Source organism: Vidua chalybeata, chromosome Z (assembly GCF_026979565.1).
Source record: "Vidua chalybeata isolate OUT-0048 chromosome Z, bVidCha1 merged haplotype, whole genome shotgun sequence".
In the NCBI taxonomy this organism is placed as follows: Eukaryota; Metazoa; Chordata; class Aves; order Passeriformes; family Viduidae; genus Vidua; species Vidua chalybeata.
In genome coordinates, this window is record NC_071570.1 from 813,774 (window position 1) to 837,183 (window position 23,410).

Sequence of the window (23,410 nt, forward strand, 5' to 3'; positions counted from 1 at the left end):
TTAGGCAAAGGGAATGCATTTTACTAAGAAAATAGAAGACTAAAACACACATTTCAATAGAGTTACAACGTTATAAAGTAGGAAGAAACCCCAACCACTTCACATTTTACATACAGTTTTAGTTTCAGCTGAGCAATGACCCTCCCAGGCACAGCCAACCCCGCACGGATCAGGCCGGAACTGTTCTCACAAGCGCCCCAGCAGGCTCACATTGATTTGCATAAGGTAGATATGTTTAAGATAGGAAATAAATGCAGATTATTTTGCTGTTTTGTTGACAAAGCAGCCATCTTTAGTGCTGAGAGCATTTTCATTCCCGTGAGGAAGGGTCTGGCTGAAGAACGGATGAGCCGAAGCCGAGGGTAGGCGGAGAAGCCGCGCCCGGGCTGGCGCCAGCCCCGCGCGTTTCGGGGAGCACGAGCAGGCAGCTCGGGGCTGCAGCAGCAGCAGCAGCAGCAGCAGCAGTGCTGACAGAACCTCCTCCTGGCCCCGCTGCAGCCGCGGGTGAGTCCTGCCATCCCCACGGAGAGCGGGAGGCACAGGGGGGAAGCGCTCGGAGCCCTGCTGGATCGCGCTGTCCCGGCGGGAGCACACCGGGGCAGGGCAGGCGCACACGGAGTTGGGCGCGCCTTCAGCAGCCGCTGAGCGGCTCCGCTCGGATTTCAGCTGCCAGAGCTTTGCTCTGCACCTCCTGCCGCCGTGTAGCGCCCGCGGCTGCCAGGCAGCGGGGCGTCGTCCGCAGCGCAGAAACGCCAGCGGTTTCCCCAGCAGGAAGCGCTCGCAGCGGGGCAGCCCCGGCTGGTCTCACGCCGCTCTGAGCCGCAGGGCAGCAGCTCGGCTCTGCCCCTCTGCAGCCAGCCCCAGCGAACAAAAGCAGCCGGGACGGCGGGGCCGGAGTCAGCTGAACCGAAGCCTGGGTGGGAGCTGTGCAACAGTGATCCCCGCTCTCCCACAGGAACAGTCTCCGCGGAGGGCTGCTAAGGAGAAACTAAAAATTGTATCGTTCATCTTCGCAGGTACTACCGGAGGAGTGTGACAGAGTTACTTTATCCCCATAAAACAGCGTGCTGCAAACAACAGTACAAGAGGAAGACACGCACCGACCACAGGAAACCCGTTACACGCCACTCTGCAGGTAAAGTGTCACTTGGTTTGAAGCTTGGAAAACGAACACAACAGATCAGGATGCATCACTGTCCACAAATGTAACCGAGTCACAATGGGGGTTTAAAATGTATCAGACACAACATTTCTGTCCTCTCCTCCTACACGGCACCTCGGCACCTGGGCAGAGGCTTCAGGAACACACAAACCTTTGCAACATGTTTTGAACAAAACCACGGGTAATTCATAAAGAAAGGCTGTGCTTCATTAGGTGCCTTCACACTCCTACAGGTTGCTGCCAAGAGGCTCAGTCCTGCTCCTGCTGATTTTAAGGAAGAAAGGATTGGACAAACCCTGGAAAAGACTGAGCTCAGGGAAGTTCTTGATCCTCTCAGAAGGGTTCTGCATACCCCAAGGAGACATGGAAGACAGTCCTTTTATAAAATCATTTGGAGGGCAAGTCACGGGGGCTGTGTGACAAGCTACAACACTGGTGGTCCTTTAGGTGACGTATTTTTTTAACTTACACTATGTAACATGACAAAATGCATCCTGGTGACACCTGTTTCCCTTTGCATACTGTCTAAGAGAATTTTCTGTACAGATAAAGACCAGTAAGTATTTTGAATAAAGCAGCGAACAGAAAAAATCATGTTAAGTAGAATATGAAAAAGGAAACTGGTTCCTTACTAGCCAGCAAGATTAGCAGTTGTAATTAGTTCAAGGATTAATTGTACCTGAAGGAAAACTGAACATGAATCTGTGTATCTTAAAACTCTACGTATCAAAAAGAAATAATTCTGGAGAAGATGAAAGAGAGAGTGAAACGGACTCAAAACTCTGTGAGCTGACGGGTTACCTGCTGCCAACAGGAAACAATGGCTGGGAGGGAAAATCCCACCATGTCCACACTGCGAGCCACAGAGGATGCAGAGAGCCTGACAGACAGCGCCCAGGAGGGTGTGCCTGGCTCAGGTCGGGCTGGCACCACCCGGCCGGGACGGGGGCAGAGCCAGCCAGACCTCCAGCACACCCCGGGGCAGTTCCTGACACAGCTCTCTCAGGGACTGCTTTTCCCCCACCTCCGCAGCGGGATTTCCAGAAGAATGACTACGTGGGAACGCTTGTGCTTGGGAAAATCCCGCTGCCAGCCAGCTCCCAGCAATCCCTGCCGGCACCTGCCGGGAGAGCAGGGCCAAGGAATGCTCAGAACCGCGTCCTCCTCAGCCTGACGGGTGCAGGAGCTCCCTTGGGGAACGGGATCGCTCCTGCCCGGAGCAGGGCCCTGCTGCTCGGAGGGAACGCAGCTTCCCCAAGCTACAGCTTTTCCTGAGTGCTGCCAAGGGCCACTGGCTGTGGACAACAGCCGCAGTCCCTGGAAACAAAACCATCAGACTGAAGGGGTGGGCACGGATCCTTACTTCCTCAGGCAGAGCTCCCCTGCCTCTGTGATCGCTCTCAGCTGGGACACGAGATCAGTGCACTTTGGGTGCTTTTGTTACTCATCTGTCTAACTGGCTGCTGGCAGAAGGGAGGAAGCGTGTGTTCCCAGCGCTCCGGCATCCAGTGACGCAGAACTCCACTGGCACAATACAACAGGCTTCAGACAGAGCTGGATTTTCAGAAGGCAAAAATAATTCATACCTTGAATAAATAATTTCTTTTTTTCCGTGAGATCACTAATTTAAATACGATACAAACAAGGCATAGCAAAAATAGATGAAAAAAAAGCACTCTTTGTAAAAATGTCCTACGTGTGTGTTGGTGTCTTTTGTACATTCACATGCAAAGTGCAAGCTCCTGCCCATGTGCGTGTCAGCACTCAGCAGTGAAGCACTTCGAGCCCCACCACACAACGCTTTACCACAGCTCGAACGCCACAGTTTTTTCCCCACATCACTCTTTTCTGTGTTTATATAATCAGTCTTCTTTCCCCACACAGGCAGCACCTTCCCAAAGTTTACTGTTCTTTGCATGAACATAATTTTAGAGCCTGTAGGTGCCTAAGGGGGTACAGAGACCGTTTTCCCTGCTCTGTTCTGGCCTGTTCTGTGGAGACCGCATGTTCCTGTGTACCTGAGGATACCAGAGCAGTGCTTGCCATGGGTGAATTCTGAGCAAGCTCTACTTTGCATGATGTCTGCCAGTGCAGCACTGCTGGCACATCTGTCTATTTACTCCTGTCCTTTTTCTGCCTTGCTGCAGCAAAGCGGGGCAGCCGGTATCTCTATTCCTGTTCCTGACCCCCGGCTGTTCCCGCTGCAGGGAGCACACGTGGGGCAGCCACAGCCTGTGGCCATCACTGGGCATCCCTGCAGAGTGACCCGGGCACACGTGCAGCACTACCCCTGGCAAGGAGAAGCTCAGCTGGGAACTTCTGCTGTCACACAGGAACTCTGACGGACGAGGCCTGTAAGCGGAGTAAGCTGCAGCGCTCAGTAGAGGGCTTGCAGCGTCTTTTGGCTCCAGTACTCACACGGAGCAGAGCGTACGGGACCAAGAGCTCAGGAAACATTCAGTCAGGCTGGGGTCAGTAGCTGCCTGACAGCATTCCTGCTCCAGCCTCATCAGCTGCCTGCGGGGTGCCGGCTCCGAGTGAGCCCGCTCCGGAGCTTTCGAGTGCGCAGTGTCATGAACATCATGCACGAGTCTTTTTGTGAGAGGTGCAAGGGAGACAACAACCTGGCTTAGATAAAACAGAATCTTGAAAAAATTTAAGAATTAAGATCCTTTGGTACATCATTTTGCAGTCCACTGCTTAAAATCTCCTTGCAAAATCTCTAAAAAGATTTCCATGAATTACTTCAGGTCCTACTTCTACCCCATAAAATTTATCCTGCAACAGCACGGCTTTGTTTTTAAAAGCTATTAAGTGATTAGTATTGTTTTCAGGCTTCCCAAGGACAGTTTGAACTAGCTCACATTTTTCCTGAGAACGAATTTCATGGAGTGATGAAAACAAAGCTGCAAACTTTGCTGCAGACTCCACAGGTGTACACTCGCTGCTCCTCAAGGAAACAGCAGCCAATGCCACAAGGATGCCTGGGCACGGGCATCTTTAAACATTAAACAAAACAGAAGGCCCATCAGACTCTTGAAGTTGTCTTTAACTGCCCTTTTGCTTTTTCTATGGCAAGTGGTCTCCCTTGATGTCACAGCTAATGCAGTGACATCAACACTGGAACAATTAGAAGACTGATTATTAAAGGCAGAAATAATAAATCATTCTGGAGATCAGCAGAGATGAGAGAGCTACAGTTCATCATCAAACACATGTAGCTAAAATATCATTAATGGAATTCTTCCGTGTGGTGCTGGCTGTAAGCTAGAAATGCAATGTTACAATTTAAATTAATTTTGGCAGGCTCTCTCATCCCTGTGGCAGATGCCATCATCCGTACAGTTTATCAGGTACTTGGGAGGAATCAGGTGAAAAACAGGGTGTAAGGGTGGGGGGGGGGGGGGGAAAAAAACAAACGAACGAACGAACAAACAAACAAAAGGCAACGAAATGAGCGCAAATAAATTAGAGGAGTCAAAGATCATGATTACAGTTGGTCTGAGGAGGGGATCCCTGCAGAGTAGGAGGTGCTGCCTGAGGAGCGGGCGCGGGGCTGCGTCACTGCACCTTGGACTCGGGCCAGTCGTACACGTCGGGCATGAAGGACTCGTACTCGTAGGTCCAGACCTTGGAGCGGATGTAGCGGTTCTTGTCGGCCGGCTCGGGGTAGTGGAAGGCCATGTTGTTGGCGTACAGGAACTCCATCACCTGCGGAGGGAACGCCGCCGGCGCTGAGCCCGCGGCAGCGCGCGCCGCTCGCGGGCGCCACGGCTGCAGGGGAACGCACACGCGCTAAATGGAGCCTCCTGGAACCAGAGAATGGGGCCGTCCTTGCGGACAGAAAAGCTGGTTTGCCAGAAGGAAGAAGGAGCAGAGAGGCTGCTGGCTGATGAAGGGGCGTGTGCTTGCCCCGTGGGCAAAGCAGAGCTACCCATCAAACAACGCGTGACTGCGCAGACCAAGGTAAGGAATATAAACAATGCTTAGAAGCACAATAAAGGGCTTTTGCTTGATTCACACTGAATCTGCAGAGTCCTCTGTCTCCTCGGCACCTCAGTGTCTTTACATGGCTTAGATGGGATCTCAAAGCTGAGTTTCAGGAATCAGAGGGGTGTAATTTTGGCCCGTCGTGGCTGCCAAGCTGAAGCACCCAACAATGGGAACATTTTTATACGATTCTCTTACTGCAGGCACAAAGAACCGGGTGTTGCCCAAGCACCTCATATTCCAGGGTCACACTGTGCAACTCAGCAGGTTAATGTACACATAAACCACTTTTACTGCAGCGCAATTTTGTATTTCATACTCACCTTGACAGCAATATAAATAGAAACTTCCCTGATATTGGACAGCGGAGGATAAAGTCTTCCTTGGGCAAGCTCTTCATCCGTCAACTGTTCTGCCAATGCCTGAGTCAGAGAGACAAACACTTTTTATTTACTGCACCCCAAATGTGACTAATAACAGGTCAGAACACCTGAGAGAATGAAGTTGCAGTGCTCTTAGCACCAGAGTGCTCCCACAGCACTGGAGTGAGGCACTCGGGATCTCAACATTTTCCGTTTGAGGAAAATTTAGCAAAACGAGCTCTGGTATTTTGGGGGACGAATCCCCCACAGCCACAGAAAGCCCTGGCCACAGAGCCAGCTGCAGAACCCAGGGCAGGGCAGGGCAGGGCAGGGCAGGGCAGGGCAGGAGGCAGCCCTGCTGCCACAGTACTTCACACAGGGACACACTTCCTACTCCATCACAACTGCAATGGAACCCAATTCTTGGCACAGCTTTGTCTGATCAAAACACCTTTTTTCTTCCCCATTGTGGAGGGACAAGCCAACAGAAACCAAACAGGAAACCACTGTGTTTCACCAGGATTTGAGAGAAGTGCCCACCAGATCATCCCTGTCGTGTCAGAAGCCACAGCCTGCTCCGCTCCCAGACTTACCTTGGCAGCCTCCAGGAAAACCTTATCGCTGATGTGCCGGACACTGCTGAGGATCACAGCCAGAGCCACGCCTGCAAGGAAATCACTGCCAGTCAGGGCCACATCACTTTAAAGGTGCAGCCTGCTGCAAGAAGCTGCCAGTCACCTCCGGCGTTACCCCTGAAAACCTTCCCGTAGCTTCCTGCACGCGCTGACAGAGCCGTGGCGTGGCTCGGGTCAAAGACATCTCCGCCCAGCCCCTGCCTCGGGCAGGGACAGCTTCCACACTCACAGCACTGCTGCCACGGTGGCTTCCAGAAGGGGCTGGAGCTCTGCAGCTCAGGGAGGAAAGGGGAAGGCACAGAAACGCCCCCAGTGCTACTTTTCTACGCCCCTCGTGCAGATACAGCTTTAGGAACCATTAACTCTGAGAGTTATTAACACAACTTCCAAGTGCGTATCAACATCTGTTTTCTCCTTTCCTCCGCAAACAGCCAGCAGAATCACAACGCAGCAGCTCCCAAAGCCTTTAATAACACCCTTCTGTTTTCTCAGCAACATCCAGCTGGGTTGTGCCCAGTGCTCCACATCCAGCCTGAACTGACTGTCATCCAGCCACTCATTTCTCCAAGCTCTCAACTGCCGGCAGCACCTCTGCACGCTGCTTCACTAACTGTGCCTCGTGCAGCAAGAAAAGGCGCAGGCAGCCCAGTCTTAGAGGTTAAACTGGGACAGTTTCATTCATTACCTGGAAAGATGTAAGCGTTGTTTCCTTGGCCTGGCTTGAAGGTCCTTCCATCCTTCAGAGTGACCAGCTCGAAGGGGCTGCCGCTGGCAAACAGGCATCGGCCCTGGGGGGAGGAAGGGTGGCTGCGGCGGCTGGGCAGGGCCAGAGCCTCGGAGAGGCCACCAGGAGCCAGGGACCAGCAGGGGACACCACCGGGGCACTGATCAGCCCTGCTCTGAGGGGACATGGGGCACTGATCAGCCCTGCTCTGAGCCCTGCTCTGAGGGGACATGGGGCACTGATCAGCCCTGCTCCGAGGAGGGGACATGGGGCACTGATCAGCCCTGCTCTGAGGAGGGGACATGGGGCACTGATCAGCCCTGCTCTGAGGGGACATGGGGCACTGATCAGCCCTGCTCTGAGGGGACATGGGGCACTGATCAGCCCTGCTCTGAGGGGACATGAGGGGACATGGGGCACTGATCAGCCCTGCTCTGAGGAGGGGACATGGGGCACTGATCAGCCCTGCTCTGAGGTGACATGGGACACTGATCAGCCCTGCTCTGAGGAGGGGACATGGAGCACTGATCAGCCCTGCTCTGAGGAGGGGACATGGGGCACTGATCAGCCCTGCTCTGAGGGGACATGGGGCACTGATCAGCCCTGCTCTGAGGGGACATGAGGGGACATGGGGCACTGATCAGCCCTGCTCTGAGGAGGGGACATGGGGCACTGATCAGCCCTGCTCTGAGGGGACATGGGGCACTGATCAGCCCTGCTCTGAGGGGACATGGGACACTGATCAGCCCTGCTCTGAGGAGGGGACATGGAGCACTGATCAGCCCTGCTCTGAGGAGGGGACATGGGGCACTGATCAGCCCTGCTCTGAGGAGGGGACATGGGGCACTGATCAGCCCTGCTCTGAGGGGACATGGGGCACTGATCAGCCCTGCTCTGAGGTGACATGGGACACTGATCAGCCCTGCTCTGAGGAGGGGACATGGGGCACTGATCAGCCCTGCTCTGAGGGGACATGGGGCACTGATCAGCCCTGCTCTGAGGAGGGGACATGGGGCACTGATCAGCCCTGCTCTGAGGGGACATGGGGCACTGATCAGCCCTGCTCTGAGGGGACATGGGGCACTGATCAGCCCTGCTCTGAGGGGACATGGGGCACTGATCAGCCCTGCTCTGAGGGGACATGAGGGGACATGGGACACTGATCAGCCCTGCTCTGAGGAGGGGACATGGGGCACTGATCAGCCCTGCTCTGAGGAGGGGACATGGGGCACTGATCAGCCCTGCTCCGAGGAGGGGACATGGGGCACTGATCAGCCCTGCTCTGAGGGGACATGAGGGGACATGGGGCACTGATCAGCCCTGCTCTGAGGAGGGGACATGGGGCACTGATCAGCCCTGCTCTGAGGGGACATGAGGGGACATGGGACTGACACACGAAGCCCTGCAGTGTTAACTCTTGCCAGCAGTGGTGTCACTGCAGTATTGCTGTGTTAACCCTTGCCACACCGCTGCAGCCCTGCTGTGTTAACCCTTGCCACACCGCTGCAGCCCTGCTGTGTTTGTTAACCCTTACCACACCACAGCCACAGGCCACACCCGCAGGGACCCTGCAGACTCTTGAGTCGCGGCCACTGCCAGAGCAGGCTGGAGCGCAAGTGGGAATAAAAGATCACTTTGTTACTGGAGGGTGTGGGGGTAGAGGGAGGAGCTGCTGTGTCAGACTGCTGCTGCTGCTGAGAGCAATCAGAGCACTGAATAATGCCGTTTGCTTATCCTGCCTTTGGAAAGGATTTCAATTTGCACTAAATATCAAAACGTATCTGAGTGTGAACCACACCCTCTAGATAAATGGCCCTCTTCCCAAGCAGTAAAGCCACGGAAAGCAAAAAAATCTTGACTTTCTCTAGAGTAACAGGTTTAGGAACGTCAGTTTAAAGCCTTTAAGGCTCCCCAGGACTACTGTGTTTGAAATCAAATTACCGAAGAGGCTGAAGGCTCTGGAACTGTGTTTGGATGTCAGGGCATACCCGCGACAAGAGCCTTTTTGTGGAGGGAGCAAAGCAGATGGGTGCAGGAGAGGACAGGACCAAGAGACAAAGCAATTTAAGAGGCAGAGAAGCCCTCAGAAAACACAGGAGCCTCGACAGGCTTTTACAGATCACTTCTGTAAAAGTGGGACAAAAACGAGGAAGGAAAGGTTAGCGATGGTGGCTTTGTTTCTTGGTTGCCTTTGTGTAGCCTGAGATGTCACCCCAGCCCAGAATGAGGCTGTCCCCGAGGCCTGGGGACACACGGGGTGACAGCTCTGATCCCCAACAACCTGACAAACTGCATCAGCTACGTGACAAAGCAAGCGAAGCTGGAGATTTCCAGAGAACCACACAATAGTCAGGGCTCTGGAGTCCATTTCCTAGGTAATTACTGCATCTCGAAGGGAAAATACATTTTGAAGGGCAAGCTAAGGGCCCAGCTGAGGACGTTTCACAGAACCGAAGAGCTTGGTGAAAACAAACAGCTGGGCTGCAGGAAAGTTTAGAGAGACATAAACAGAGACATAAACAGTACAGAATTTGTGAGGAAGGACTGGAACAAAACTACACCCGCTCGTCTGCTGACCAGCAGTGCTAAATTGTCCAAATAACCCACGTGTACGAGCGACCGGGAACACGGAGAATCATTAACAAACGAACACATGGATCCAATACAGGGGAAAAAAACCCCAAGGAGAGCCTCTGCCCCTGACAGGGACAGCTCCTTGGGGCTCAGCACTCAGCCATGGCAAAGTCAGCCTTAAAACTTCTCCTCATCCCCTGATATTCCCTAAGAAGTGCAAGCAAAAATCAGGCTGCTTCCCCTTCTAATTGTGCCCCTGACCTCCTTCAGCTACAGACTGCAGCAGTTTTTTATATTTATTTATGCCGACTGAAGTCTTGGTTGCACAGCTAACTCGTGTTTACCTTCTATCCAAGATACTGGAATTTATATACTGAAACACTGCCCAGCTCACTGCTCTGGTTAATGCAAGGTATCGGAGAGATATTAAATTGAAACGTGTGTCCAGGGCAGGGAATGGAGCTGGGGAAGGGGCTGGAGCCCCAGGAGAGGCTGAGGGAGCTGGGAAGGGGCTCAGCCTGGAGAAAAGGAGGCTCAGGGGGACCTTGTGGCTCTGCACAGCTCCTGACAGGAGGGGACAGCCGGGGGGGGGTCGGGCTGTGCTCCAGGGAACAGGGACAGGAGGAGAGGGAACGGCCAGGGGAGGGGCAGGTTGGACAGCAGGGAAAATTTCTTCACCAAAAGGGCTGTCCAGCCCCGGGGCAGTGCTGGAGGCCCATCCCTGGAGGGATTTAAAAGCCATCTCCATGGGGCACATGGTCCACGGGACAGTGGTGGCCTTGGCAGTGCTGGGGAATGGCTGGACTCGATGGCCTTGGAAGGCTTTTCCAACCCAGATGATGCCACTGTTAAAGAGGTAAGATCCAGACTTTGTCCAGAGGCTGCTGCTCCAGGGCTCCCCTCTGTGCTGCAGATCTCTGCAGCAGGAGTTCCCCGAGCTGCCGGCACCAGCAATGTGGCAGAGAGTCCCAGGGGTGTCGGATGGGGACAGCCGAGCGCCAGCCCGGCAGGGTGACGCCGCCACGGCTGGGGCTGTGATGCTGAGCGCCGCGGGCAGTGCGCGGCAGGAGCTCGGTGTGCAGCAGGAGACACGGCAAGGTCGGCACCCACCCCTTTCCACAGGCCAGTCGCTTGATTCGGGACTGTGTGAAGAGGGGAGAAATCGAGAAAGCATGAGCCCCGGAGCCTGCGGGCAGGCGCTGAGGCCAGCAAAGAGATCCCAGCAGCGGCAGGAGCGGCACCAGCAGCCAGCTCGGAGCCCTGCCGCGCCTGCCCCGCCGAGGCTGCCGGCTTGGCACAAAAACCTGTGCAGAACGAGGAGAAAGGACTGCCTTCGTAAAGGCTAAACCGAGGTCGGGACAAGAGTGTGCAGAACGAGGAGAAAGGACTGCCTTCGTGAAGGCTAAACCGAGGTCGGGACAAGAGTGTGCAGAACGAGGAGAAAGGACTGCCTTCATAAAGGCTAAACCGAGGTTGGGACAAGAGTGTGCAGAACGAGGAGAAAGGACTGCCTTCATAAAGGCTAAACCGAGGTTGGGACAAGAGTGTGCAGAACGAGGAGAAAGGACTGCCTTCATAAAGGCTAAACCGAGGTTGGGACAAGAGTGTGCAGAACGAGGAGAAAGGACTGCCTTCATAAAGGCTAAACCGAGGTTGGGACGAGACTGTGCAGAACGAGGAGAAAGGACTGCCTTCATAAAGGCTAAACCGAGGTTGGGACGAGACTGTGCAGAACGAGGAGAAAGGACTGCCTTCATAAAGGCTAAACCGAGGTTGGGACGAGACTGTGCAGAACGAGGAGAAAGGACTGCCTTCGTAAAGGCTAAACCGAGGTTGGGACGAGACTGTGCAGAACGAGGAGAAAGGACTGCCTTCGTGAAGGCTAAACCGAGGTCGGGACAAGAGTGTGCAGAACGAGGAGAAAGGACTGCCTTCATAAAGGCTAAACCGAGGTCGGGACAAGAGTGTGCAGAACGAGGAGAAAGGACTGCCTTCGTGAAGGCTAAACCGAGGTCGGGACAAGAGTGTGCAGAACGAGGAGAAAGGACTGCCTTCGTGAAGGCTAAACCGAGGTGCTGCAGAGGTGATGGCAGAGCTACTAAGGGAAAACCAGCCCAAACCCCAAGCGCCGCCGGGCCCCCGCAGGGTGCAGTGGCCCCGGGGGGAGGGTGGGAACCGGGTGTGTGTGTTCCTGGCTGACTCATTCCCGACGCCTGGTGCTGCCAAAACACAGACACACAGCTGCTGTGGCGGGGACAGGGGCCACTCCTGCCCGGTGACGCGAGGGGACAGGGGCCACCCCTGCCTGGTGACACGAGGGGACAGGGGCCACTCCTGCCTGGTGACACGAGGGGACAGGGGCCACTCCTGCCCGGGGACACGAGGGGACAGGGGCCACTCCTGCCCAGTGACACGAGGGGACAGGGGCCAGCCCCCCCTGGGGACACGAGGGGACAGGGGCCACTCCTGCCTGCAGACACGAGGGGACAGGGACCACTCCTGTCCAGGGACACAAGGGGACAGGGGCCAGCCCTGCCTGGTGACATGAGGGGACAGGGGCCACTCCCGCCCGGGGACACAAGGAGGCAGAGGCCACCCTGCCTGGGCAGCACAGGGCCCCACGGGTCAAGCCCAGCTCCTGCATCACCTGCTCCAAGGACTCTGCTCAGCCACTACACCGCAAAGCCTGCACTGAGTCTCTGCTGCCAGGCCAGCACGCTTCATTAAAACACAAAATAATTACAAAGAGCGGTGAGAAACAAGAGCTGATTGCTCAAAGCCATGTAACAGCTACTGCTGGTCATTCTCTTAAAAAAGCGGCAACAAGATTCAGGCTATTTTAAGCTTTGCAAAATGTTGCCACCTAAAAATGAAGCCAGAAGGAGAGCGAGAGCTGTACTGTCAGACCGCTGAAGAAGCCCAAGCAATACCAGAACAATTCGAGTTCTGGTGCTCAGGCAGCCCCGAACTCACACACCTCTGTTTCCGTGTAGGCCTCCTCTGCCGTGCACTCAGCCTTCACCGTGGGGTTGCTCAGTGCAAATATGATGGGTCGCTCGTTGATGGAAGCCATGGCTCTGAGCACCTCCTGCGAGAAGAGGCGCCCCGCCCCAGCAACTCCTGCGGGAGAGGGAAACACACACCACCAGAATAAACGCTGGCTGCCCCGGGGCACGGACAGACACCCCACACCCAGCTCAGCTGGCTGCCCCGGGGCACGGACAGACACCCCACACCCAGCTCAGCTGGCTGCCCCGGGGCACGGACAGACACCCCACACCCAGCCCTCCAGCCTCCCAGCGGAGCAAAGCTCCTCCGGCAGCTGGAGATGGGGACCAGGCACTGCTCCTGGCTGGCTGACGCTCACGATTTCCACGGCAGCATCTACTGAGTGTGCTCCAGAAGCCTGCTGTTTCACACCACTTTTTGGTGTTGACGAGTACAAAGAGCACGGTCCTGGATAAGCAAGCGGGAATTGCAGGTGCTTTGTGGATGATTCATCCCGGCTGGGTGTTTGCTGCGCAATGCACACCTGACCCTGGTGCTCCTGACCACACCCGAACCCAGAGGTGCAAACACACAGCTAGGATGTATCTGTACAGTGGCCACAAGCTGCAGGGTACTCGGCCAAAAAACCCTCTCCTTTTCCAAATAAATCAACGTGCAGCCACAGCAGGAAATACCTGTAATCCGATCTGCTCTCTGCAGATGGCCAGAGCTGCAAATCAGTGCCTACAGATGTCAGTGACCTAAGAGGTGCTGGTCATCTGCAGCAGGGAACCTCTGCTTCCAGCTGTGCTGCTGGCAGAGTGTGACCAGAGGAGGTGACTGGGGGACAGGAGGTCAGAAAACCCCCAGACAGCTCGAGTTAGGGAGCTCCTGTGGAAAACACAATGGCTGCGGCTGCTCTCTGTCACTAAGGGCACAAGGCTCAGAAGGAGCAGCACAGCTCAGTGTATTTTCAAGTAGAAAACTGACCTCACATTTCCACCAGCAGACGGCTGTCACCGAGCTTCCCAGAGCCCTGACGGCAAATTGAAGGCAGCCAAAAACCAAGTTATAGAAAAATAACCTCACCCACCGATGATAGCTGAAGGCCGGAGTACATTCACTGCCTCCACAAATGTCTTTGGTATGTGCTCTGGAGCCTGATGTGTGAATGGCTCCTGGTTGGAATCCACCTTCTGCTCTCGGCCCTGCAGGTAAAGCAATGGTTCCTCCTGTGAGGGGACGGGGAAGGCAGTGCTCACCTGTGCCGTGGGATTCCCAGGTGTGGTGAACCCCTACCTGGACCAGCAAGCCATGCTTGTCGAACATCCATATTCTCCTGGAGGCCTCCTCATAGGAAACGCCGCTCTCCATCATGGCCATGACAATGAGGTTGGCAATTCCCAGGGCGGCCTGGCGGATGAAAGGACTCGGGTTTGTGACAGGGTCACAGAAGATGTCTGCCATCAAAGCCCACCCCGCCCAGCATCCCCACAAGACCCCTCGGAGAGCCTGCTCTGAGACGCAGGAAGCGTTTCCCTGCGTGAGGCAGGCTCCTGGGACAGCAGCGACACCCCTGCGGGCAGGATGAGAGGGGCAGCTCTCCCAGGTGCTGGGAGCCACGCCAGGGCAGCCCAGCCCGGCAGGGACAGAGGTGCTCAGAACCAACCCGAGCTGTGTGCCCTGTGCTCCCAAACCTGCCCTCCTGGCCGAGGCAGGGTTGCGCTGGCCCCCGTGCCCTCCCTGGCAGGGGAAATGAGGCACAGAGCAGGGCTCGGTGCAGCACCAGCCAATTACTGCCATCAGGGCCTTTCCCCAGATGGAGAACTTCTCAGATAATTAAGTCATTTTGTCAGCACCACAGGAGCAATTGCACAGGGCTGCTCCTGGCACTGCAGCACCAGTAACCGGTGCAGTGCTGCAAATTGAATCACCTTGCTGAGAAAAAACTCCCTGCACTTCCCTCCGGTGCTATAAAAACCAACAAGATGGTCTCGCTACACCGTGATTTTATGGTGAGTTTCCCTTCAAATACACACAAGTCCCTGGTGCTTTCTTCAAGGCCATGCAGGGAAATGAAAGATGTGAGTCCCTGCAAATGTTAAACACCTTTCACACGGTGTTGTTTAGGCAGAGTCCTTTCTGCTAATGCATTTCAGCTGGTCTTATACTAAAAGCTGTGCAAAGGAATTCAGGGAAGGCAAATCTCCACAATGAGAAAATACACATTTTAAATATCTCTTGCTGCTCTGGGCCCTGAAGAGGACTCACCTCTCCCGCTCCAAGGAAGAGCACTTTCTGGTCTGTGAGTGGTTTCCCAGTGGCTTTCTGTGCTGCCAGCAGTCCTGCCAAGGCCACCGAGGCTGTCCCTGTGAGAGCAGAGCAAATCTGAGGGCAGCTGAGCACGTCTAGGTGGCAGGCTGCGGCTTTGGGAGGAGTTCCTGCACGGATATTCAGCAACACAAACGAAGGGTGTACCTTGGATGTCGTCGTTGAAGGTGCAGTACTTCTCTCTGTACTTCCTTAGGAACCGGAACGCATTGTGGTTTCCGAAGTCTTCAAACTGGATGAGCGTGTTCTGGCCGTACCTACGGGAGACGGCAAACACCCCCATCACTGGAGGGAGGCAGAGGAGAGCAGCAGAGCCTGCAGAGCAGCAGAGCCTAATCCCTTATCTCTGGCGGCAGGCTGTCCTCAGGCAGAGCTCTGACTCCGTCCCGTGCCTAGTGACAGATAAGGAGTTCTAGGTCACCGGCGGTGTCGCTCCAGGGACTTGCCCCAGCCCCCGGGGTGGCTGCTTCAAGGACAGCGCGTTAGGGCTGCTCTGTGCACAGCGCTCCTCTGTAGGAACGTGCCCTTTGTTGATGGAGTAAACAAGTCACCCTTTGTGTCCTTAAAAAGGGAAAAAAGCCCAGAAGTTTCTCTCCTCAGTCTGGTTAAAAGACGCCTCATAGGACTTTAGGGACTTCACCTCAAACTTAAGGATAGCCAATTGGACAGGAGCCAAAAGGTCCCACCTAGGTAATTCACTAGAAAAAGAAGAGAACAAAAGAAGTAATCGCTTTTGTGAAGTGTTTTAGCAGGAGCAAGAACCTCTTGCCCTGGCTCGGTTTTCCTTTGTAAAAAGCTTTGTTATTTTGCCTTTTATTGAAACTTTTTGTTTCCAACACTGTCACAGGAGCCATCCTGCCTCTTTATGCCACCTGAGGTAGCTGAGCTATCAAGGGTATAATGCTTATCTCTGAGAGCTTATGAGACCTGGCTCGAAGAGAAAAAGCATTACTCGTGTCCTACCTGTCTGTGATGGCCTCCATGAACTCGTCGATCAGGTCATCGTAGACCTGCGAGCGATCCCTCTTCTGGTACAGCCCCATGTAGAACGGATCCTTCAGGAGTGTCTGCAAACCGGGCAGAGCAGCGGGGTGAATCACCTCCCCAGGGCACGCCCAGCAGAGCTGGCAGGAGCACGCTCCACACCCGAGATGCTGCGGCCACACAGGCCCAGCCTGCATCAACGTTCCCCTAATTTCAGCTGCCACTCAGGGCTGCTGATGGCTGCTCTTAAAACAGAACAAATCAATACTCTGAACAATAAACTGCTTTAATAGGTCTAATTCCCGTTTCCAGCTTCTTAAAAGTCAGGTCAAAACTGGCTGCCTATTTCGCAGTGCTCCAGCATTCCAATTACTTCCAGACGCACCCTTTCATGGACAAATCAATGGGAACTTTTAAATCTCTGTACAGTGAACGCCAAACCATTTACCCTTTGCATAAAATATTGCATAATTATATTTGCATAAAATATATAATTATCTCAAATGAAAGCGCTCGAAAAACGCCCCAGCTCTGTTATAGTATGGAATGTTTTCAAAAAACCGCCGTTTTTATAGGGGTAACTCACTGTGTTATCAGTCCCAACGTCGATGCACACAGGCAGGCATTTATCTGGGTGTATCCCTGCACAGGCTGTGTACAAACACAGCTTTCCCACTGGAATTCCCATCCCATACACGCCCAGGTCTCCAAGACCCAATATTCTTTCTCCATCAGTGACGACAACAGCCTGATGGAAAAGGAAAAAAAAAAAAAAAAAAAAAGCAGGTCAAATCACACATAATCACTGAAATTTATAAAGATTAGATCAATGGCACTTGTGTTTTCTTCCCAGGCGAAAACTGAGGTATGTTTGCACAGTCAAACGAAGAACGGATCATGAGGAATATTTTCCTCAAACCATAAACCTCACATGATTTTTAGGATGAAACCCTGATCTTCAAGATATGCATTACCTTCATTAGCTGCACTCTGCCATCATCACTAAATAGCCAAGAATGCATTACTTAATATTTATGTTTCCATCAAATACTAGTAAATATTAAAAGACTCAGCTGAGATGGAATAACAACTAGAAACTAAACCACACCGTGACAGTACCTTAACATCATTCTCTGGCCAGTTGTTCACAATTGACCTTATGTGGCCTCTGTCTGAGATGGAAATAAATAATCCCCTGAAAGAAAAAAAAAAAAAAAACAAAACAAAAATCACAAACCAGAAATATTTTGTGGGTGACAATCGGAAATTTCACCTTGCTTTTGTAAAACTAAATGCCAAACAGGACAAATTAAAATTTGAAGTTTTACACAACTTGACGTAAATCGCTCAAAGGACAATATCTGTTCCTGCCTGAGGAACCACCTGAACCACCCCTCTGCAGCAGGGGGTGAGGGTGAGGTCCAGAAATCCCTTTCAATCTACACTCCCTTCCAGATGACACAGATCCTCAGAGCCACAGAAGGGACTCTGACAGCTGGGGAAATCCCTGCTGGAATTACAGAGCTGTGCGGCATCTAGGAAGAGCTGGAAATGGGGCTGAAGCCCCGCACTTGGGAGTATTTACACGACCCATGTCCATGTCTGCTTCCCAGTGCTCTGTTTCTCAGTATAAACCGTGTGCTGAGATTACATCTTAACAAACTTTTACTGCCCTGACGTGGGCACAAGGCTCGTGGTAGCCGCACCCGGATGAAAACGACGCAGGCCGTTTGCAGAGCTCGGGCGAGAACGCAGAGGAAAGGACAACAAAAGCAGCAGCAAGGCGTGCTTGTGTCCTTACTTTGGTCTCCTGAAGATGTGCCCGTACTGGGAGCAGGCCAGGCCCACGGTTGGGGTGTACACGATGGGCATTAACCGCTCAATATCGTCCTGCAGCACCCTGTAGAACAGCTTCTCGTTCCTCTCCTGGATCCCCATGATGTAGATATACCTGCAATTAACCAGCACAAGGAAAAAGCGCCACTTACTGCCTCCCGCTCCTGCTTGTCTCCTCGGGGAAGTGCCCTCCCTTCGAGTCAGGCTTGGAGCACCAAAGGGAATTTGGGGAGAGGCAGCAGCGGTGCTGAGAAGGTGAGACAGAGGCGGTGGGTGGGACACGCCGTGTGCGCCGACAAGGTAACAATGCTCAAACGCGATTAAAGACAAGCCCGGGATTTGCTGCAGGAGGCAGCCGGGAGTCTCGGTACCCTCGTGTGAAAAATCCGTATTTTATGATTGGCTTTACGCAATAGTTACAATGAATATTATATGTGTAACGTTGGAAAGTTATGCTGTATTAAGTCTCTCAAGTGGTGTGTTGAATGTATTTTTAGGTTATAACACAATGTTAAAATAGAAACTATACTATGTAAGATGCTTTTTAACTATCTCAAGAAAGAGATGAGATAATCAAGGAATTCTTCGCACAAGGATAACAATTACAGAAACCCCTAAATTTTCCAGAGGAGAGGAATTTATGACTTTCCTTATCAACAGAAAAGAACTTCTTCAAGCCTGACTTAGACTCGAAGGCGCCTGGGAATTAACAGAAACTTTTTGACAAGTACCAGATGAATTTCTTGTTTTAAATAAAATATATGCATAATCATGAAGTGTTTTGTATATGCAACAGGCTATTGCTTTTAAGGTTATTCCTTTGTTCACAAGACATGCTTGTTGTGGCTTAAGTGCCCGAGAGCATCCGGACGTCTGGAATTCTTTGCTTTTTATTGTCTTGTGATTGTCCTAACTCTAAATTTTTATTACACTAATTGTATTACTATTTTTATAACCATTTTATTATTATTAAACTTTAAAAATTTAAAAAAACCAAGTGATTGGCGTTTTTCACACTTGGAAATAACCCCCTTTGGAAATAATTCTCCATCCAGAAGACGTGTCTCGTGAATCCCAACGCCAGCACACACGTGCAGCAAACTGGGCCCTGTCAGAAGGTTCATCCTGAAGGACTTACCTGGGTGCGTAAATTAAATCTGAATTTCTGCAAATTTCCCCACCAATTTACTGCGTATCAACCCATACTCAGTCCTGCTGACCCAAGGACATAAAGATAATGAATTAGCAATCTGCCTCAGCTGGGCACTCGGCCGACACGACTGTTTTGGGCCAGCAAGTGACATGATGTGGATTTAAGAGCCACCTTTCAGTTCTGATGGGAACAAAAGAGCTTTGATGTGGTCCTGCGAGCCCCAAGCCACTCCAGTTCTCCTCCAGCCTGCAGGAGACTGTGTATTTTCACAGGCAGGGATACATAAAGATTGTGTGAAAACAGTAACGGGATGCTAAAAACACAGCAAAATCCTTTGTGGTTCACCAAACCAGTGCGTTAAGTAATAAAAGATACAAAAAAAAGCCACACACATTTTGAGATTTAAAATTCTACTCTCGTAGTTCCTTTTCAGCAGTAACTACTGTATATGTTAAACACTGGTTGTGGTATCTCAAGTGCTCAGTTTACCTTCATTATCACACGTTTTTACAGATCGGGCTGAATGCCACCTCCTGTGCTCTAACAACCCGCCACTCCATCTCACGTATCACAGAAATACGTGTGACAGCTTACAGGCAGGTTTGCAGCTTTGTTACTGACTTTCACACATTCTCTTTTGCTGTTTTATGAACATGGAATATTGGGGGAAAAAAAAAAAAAAAAAAAAAAAAAAGGAAGAAAAAAAGCTTCCCAACCTCATGTGACCGCAGGATGAAAGCAGTTTTCTGTGCCAGCGTGAAAACAACACCCAAGAACTGAAAAACCCAGCGGAGGCACTAGAAACTTTGGTTACCCCCGCTCAGTATTTTCACATTTCCATCTTATTTCCAGCCCCAAATATTCCCGCTCACTCCCACCACAGGACAAGGCCGGAGCAGCGCTTACTTCTCCAAGGGGTCGGTCATTTTTGCCAAGTTCTTGTGGAAGCGTAAGGCTTGGATGTCTTGTGTCTCTATTTTGGGAGGCAGGAGTCCCTGCAGCCCAAGCATTTGTCGCTCGTGTAAGGTGAAGGCCATGCCCTGAAAACGAGAGGCGAGCAGCAATTATCAGTTCTTGCCCCAGGACCTCCCTGAAGCCATACACAGAATAAATAGACTCCACACCCTGGGGTAGTTATGAGGTGGGTGTGTGTGTCAGCGCTCGGCACAAGTGAGAGAGCTCTCCAAAACTTGTGCCCCGAGCCTCAGTCTGACCCACACCTTTATTCCCAAAGCTGTTCCATGTGCAATACATTGCACAACTTTCTCATGCACATTCAACCCCTGGCCCCGCCTGTCCTCGCCTCTCACAATAAATGAGTCCACGCCCTTCTGGGCACGCCTGGTTTGCTGTGGTGGTCGCACGGGGGTCTCTCGGTGGTCCTGAGGCTGAAGATTGTGGTCTTCCTCATGGCTGAGCCTTTGAACTCTTCCTCTCTGCGCTTTCACTCCTTTGGTGCTGATCTGAGTAGGTCTGTCAGTCTTGATAGGCTTGGAGACAGAGGAGCTTCTTCATCTGGGTTCTTTGCCTCTTCTGGTATTGTTCTTTATGCAAGAAGCTCCAGAAATTTGCATTTTCCTATGCCCTTTGTACCAGGCAGAGGTTTCTTAAGTAAAAGGTTAAAATTCAACACATAACTCTACAAGCTAGTTTATAAATGCTTAGTTCATTTTGTTAACTCCAAAAATCTCAGTTTCATCCCTTTTCTAGGAGCTCTTCCGCTGCACCCTTCTCTCCAGCAGGGTCGGGGCGTGTTTGCCTCTCCTGGGGTTCTCCTCGCTTTTTGGGGCTATTCCTTTCCACCACAGCTTGCCCACATTGCCCAGACCTTGCCAGAGTTAATTTTTGCTCTGTGGAGCTGGGGAGCAGCAAAGAGGCGCTGCTGCAAACGGGTTAGAAGTGAAATAACAGCTGCTTTTTTAATTGTTTCATGAGGGTTACCCAGGCTGGGCCCTACAGTCACAGATGGTAACACTCAGATTTTTACCTGAATTGCTGCATTTGCTGCTTTTTTCACTAATACAGCCTGATGCCCCTGATGCCTTGAGTCTCCCTGATGCTTCTATTAAGGTCACAGTTCAACCCAAATACTTTAATTTTCACTTAGGGACGGATCTAATCCATTTGTCTACTACCAAAAAGTCTCATTGGTGGCAAATTAGAGGAGCTCAACTGCAAAAACTTCCCCCTCTTCTCCATTTGGGAGATGGAGAGTGGAGAGAGGGTGGACACAGTTTAAATTTATTGTTAATTAAATACTCAACTGAACTGTCTCTCAGCCTTCAGATTCTTACTGCCAAGTGAAAAAAAAAAAAAAAAAAAGCTTTCTAAGGTTTGCCTTATGCCTTGTAATTGCACTCCAAATTCCTCCTGCCATCAGAAAGGTCACAGAATCAGATGATCTTTGTGGAAGGGACCCACAAGGATCATCCATGTTCAACTCCTCAACTGGCAAGAAAAAAAAAAAATCAGTACTTTTCCACTTGACAGTAAAGGCATTAATTCAGATTAGAATACAAATATTTTCACCTCGGCTTGTGTGAGAACAGACTCTTCACAGGTATTTGTAGAACGCATTAACAATACCCATTAACAATAATTTCTGAAAAGAGTCCAGTTGTAGTGTAATTCATCATACCTGGATAGTTTCTAAACAATACTCCTTAGAGAAAAAAATCCCATTATTAAAATAATTACTGGTTTTCTCTTTCCTATTTAGGTCACATTTAATATCGGTTGTTTTAATGACATTGACTAAAGCAGTCCACCTGCTTTTCTGTACTGATTCTACAGTAATAAAATACTTGAAGAGCTAGAAAGCAAGAAAAAAACAACCCAAACCAAAAAACTTCACTGTTTTGCCCTCTTACAGAAAACTCCAAGTACTCAGCCCTAAAACGAATCTGTTTTTCTCTGTATTTATTTTCATGTCTGCCAACCTTTCATGTAATAGATTTGACTCTAAATACTGATTTCAATTTAACCTTTTACTACTAGGACAGCAGAGTTTTTCTAAAACAAGTCAGGAGTCACTTGCAAACCACTGTTTTCTTTCCCCATCTAATTGCTATTCCCTAGTATTCTTCCAATACTAAATACAAATACATTTCAGATGACAGTTCATTCTTCAAGTTTTTAACCGTGCTGCTGGCTTCTTTATTTTATTTTATCTTTTTTTTTTTTTTTTTTTTTTTTTTTGGTGGGGTGCAACAGTCACTTCAGCCACTTTAGTGGTACTTTTTCCCAAACACTGATCTGAATAATCCAACATTTCCACAAAGAACACAACCACATAAACAGAGAGAAACTGACACGAGAGAAGAACCCATGGAAACACGCTCCGGGTGCCACAGAGGCTCTTCCTGTGTTGCAAAGGGTTAATTCCACTTCTGCATACTTCACAAGAAATATTAATTCTCTTTGGGCAGAAATGCATGCTCCGCACAAGCTCCTCTCAGCTAACTTCCCTTTTCCCCAGCACCCCTGGGCTTGCTGCCATCAGCAGTTTAATACCTCTAAATGCAGTTAAATCCTTCCAAAAGCAGCCCTCTCCCAACACAAACTGCTTGCAGTGTGAGTGGCTGAGGCCCCAAGGCCGAGCACAGATGGCAAATATTTGCAGCATGTTGACTGTTACTCTAGACACCACAGCAACAAAAACGGTGCCAAAATACTGACAGTGTCGAGAGGAAGAAGAGGAGGAAGGGAGGAAGAAGTTGAGTCTCTGGTCAGCACGGCCACTGGAGTTTACAGCCTGGGGAAGGAAGGCCAGGGTCCCCTCGGTGGTGCCACACCCGAGAGGAACACCTCACTACCAAATCCTAAATCCTCCCCTCCAGAAAGCCTCAGGTCCTGTAAAAACCTGTAAACACCTCACTACCAAAACCTAAATCCTCCCCTCCAGAAAGCCTCAGGTCCTGTAAAAACCTGTAAACACCTCACTACCAAAACCTAAATCCTCCCCTCCAGAAAGCCTCAGGTCCTATAAAAACCTGTAAACACCTCACTACCAAAACCTAAATCCTCCCCTCCAGAAAGCCTCAGGTCCTATAAAAACCTGTAAACACCTCACTACCAAAACCTAAATCCTCCCCTCCAGAAAGCCTCAGGTCCTATAAAAACCTGTAAACACCTCACTACCAAAACCTAAATCCTCCCCTCCAGAAAGCCTCAGGTCCTATAAAAACCTGTAAACACCTCACTACCAAAACCTAAATCCTTCCCTCCAGAAAGCCTCAGGTCCTGTAAAAACCTGTAAACACCTCACTACCAAAACCTAAATCCTCCCCTCCAGAAAGCCTCAGGTCCTATAAAAACCTGTAAACACCTCACTACCAAATCCTAAATCCTCCCCTCCAGAAAGCCTCAGGTCCTGTAAAAACCTGTAAACACCTCACTACCAAAACCTAAATCCTCCCCTCCAGAAAGCCTCAGGTCCTGTAAAAACCTGTAAACACCTCACTACCAAAATCTAAATCCTCCCCTCCAGAAAGCCTCAGGTCCTGTAAAAACCACGACTACCAGATTTATAATTTCTGTTAGCATGACACCGGAACGTGGCTTTTCCCAACTTCCCTGTAGAGTGGAACCTGTGCCCCCAATAATGCCCAGGAGCCCTGAGCTTAGCTCCAAGCAGAAGAGAGACCCATCCTTGTTCAGTTTATTCACACT

The 23,410-nt window shown here is 51.2% G+C and overlaps 1 protein-coding gene across 2 annotated transcripts in view; it reads right to left on the bottom strand.

The window, feature by feature from the left end:
• Positions 1 to 23,410, bottom strand: part of ME2 (malic enzyme 2) — a 37,515-nt gene continuing 14,105 nt past the window's right edge. The window contains exons 3-17 of one of the 2 annotated variants that reach the window (XR_008428552.1): positions 19,646 to 19,779; positions 17,552 to 17,701; positions 16,870 to 16,945; positions 16,337 to 16,498; positions 15,730 to 15,833; positions 14,914 to 15,023; positions 14,707 to 14,804; positions 13,735 to 13,848; positions 13,529 to 13,643; positions 12,425 to 12,567; positions 6,835 to 6,937; positions 6,108 to 6,178; positions 5,476 to 5,574; positions 4,657 to 4,873; positions 1 to 2,716 (exon numbers count right to left, since the gene is read on the bottom strand). Coding sequence is in view for 1 of the 2 variants with exons in the window: in XM_053931904.1 (XP_053787879.1) it covers positions 4,724 to 4,873; positions 5,476 to 5,574; positions 6,108 to 6,178; positions 6,835 to 6,937; positions 12,425 to 12,567; positions 13,529 to 13,643; positions 13,735 to 13,848; positions 14,707 to 14,804; positions 14,914 to 15,023; positions 15,730 to 15,833; positions 16,337 to 16,498; positions 16,870 to 16,945; positions 17,552 to 17,701; positions 19,646 to 19,779 (1,629 nt within the window). In the remaining variant the exon portion in view is untranslated. Of the gene's footprint in view, positions 4,874 to 5,475; positions 5,575 to 6,107; positions 6,179 to 6,834; positions 6,938 to 12,424; positions 12,568 to 13,528; positions 13,644 to 13,734; positions 13,849 to 14,706; positions 14,805 to 14,913; positions 15,024 to 15,729; positions 15,834 to 16,336; positions 16,499 to 16,869; positions 16,946 to 17,551; positions 17,702 to 19,645; positions 19,780 to 23,410 lie in introns of both variants that reach the window. The other variant, XM_053931904.1, reaches the window with a different exon arrangement.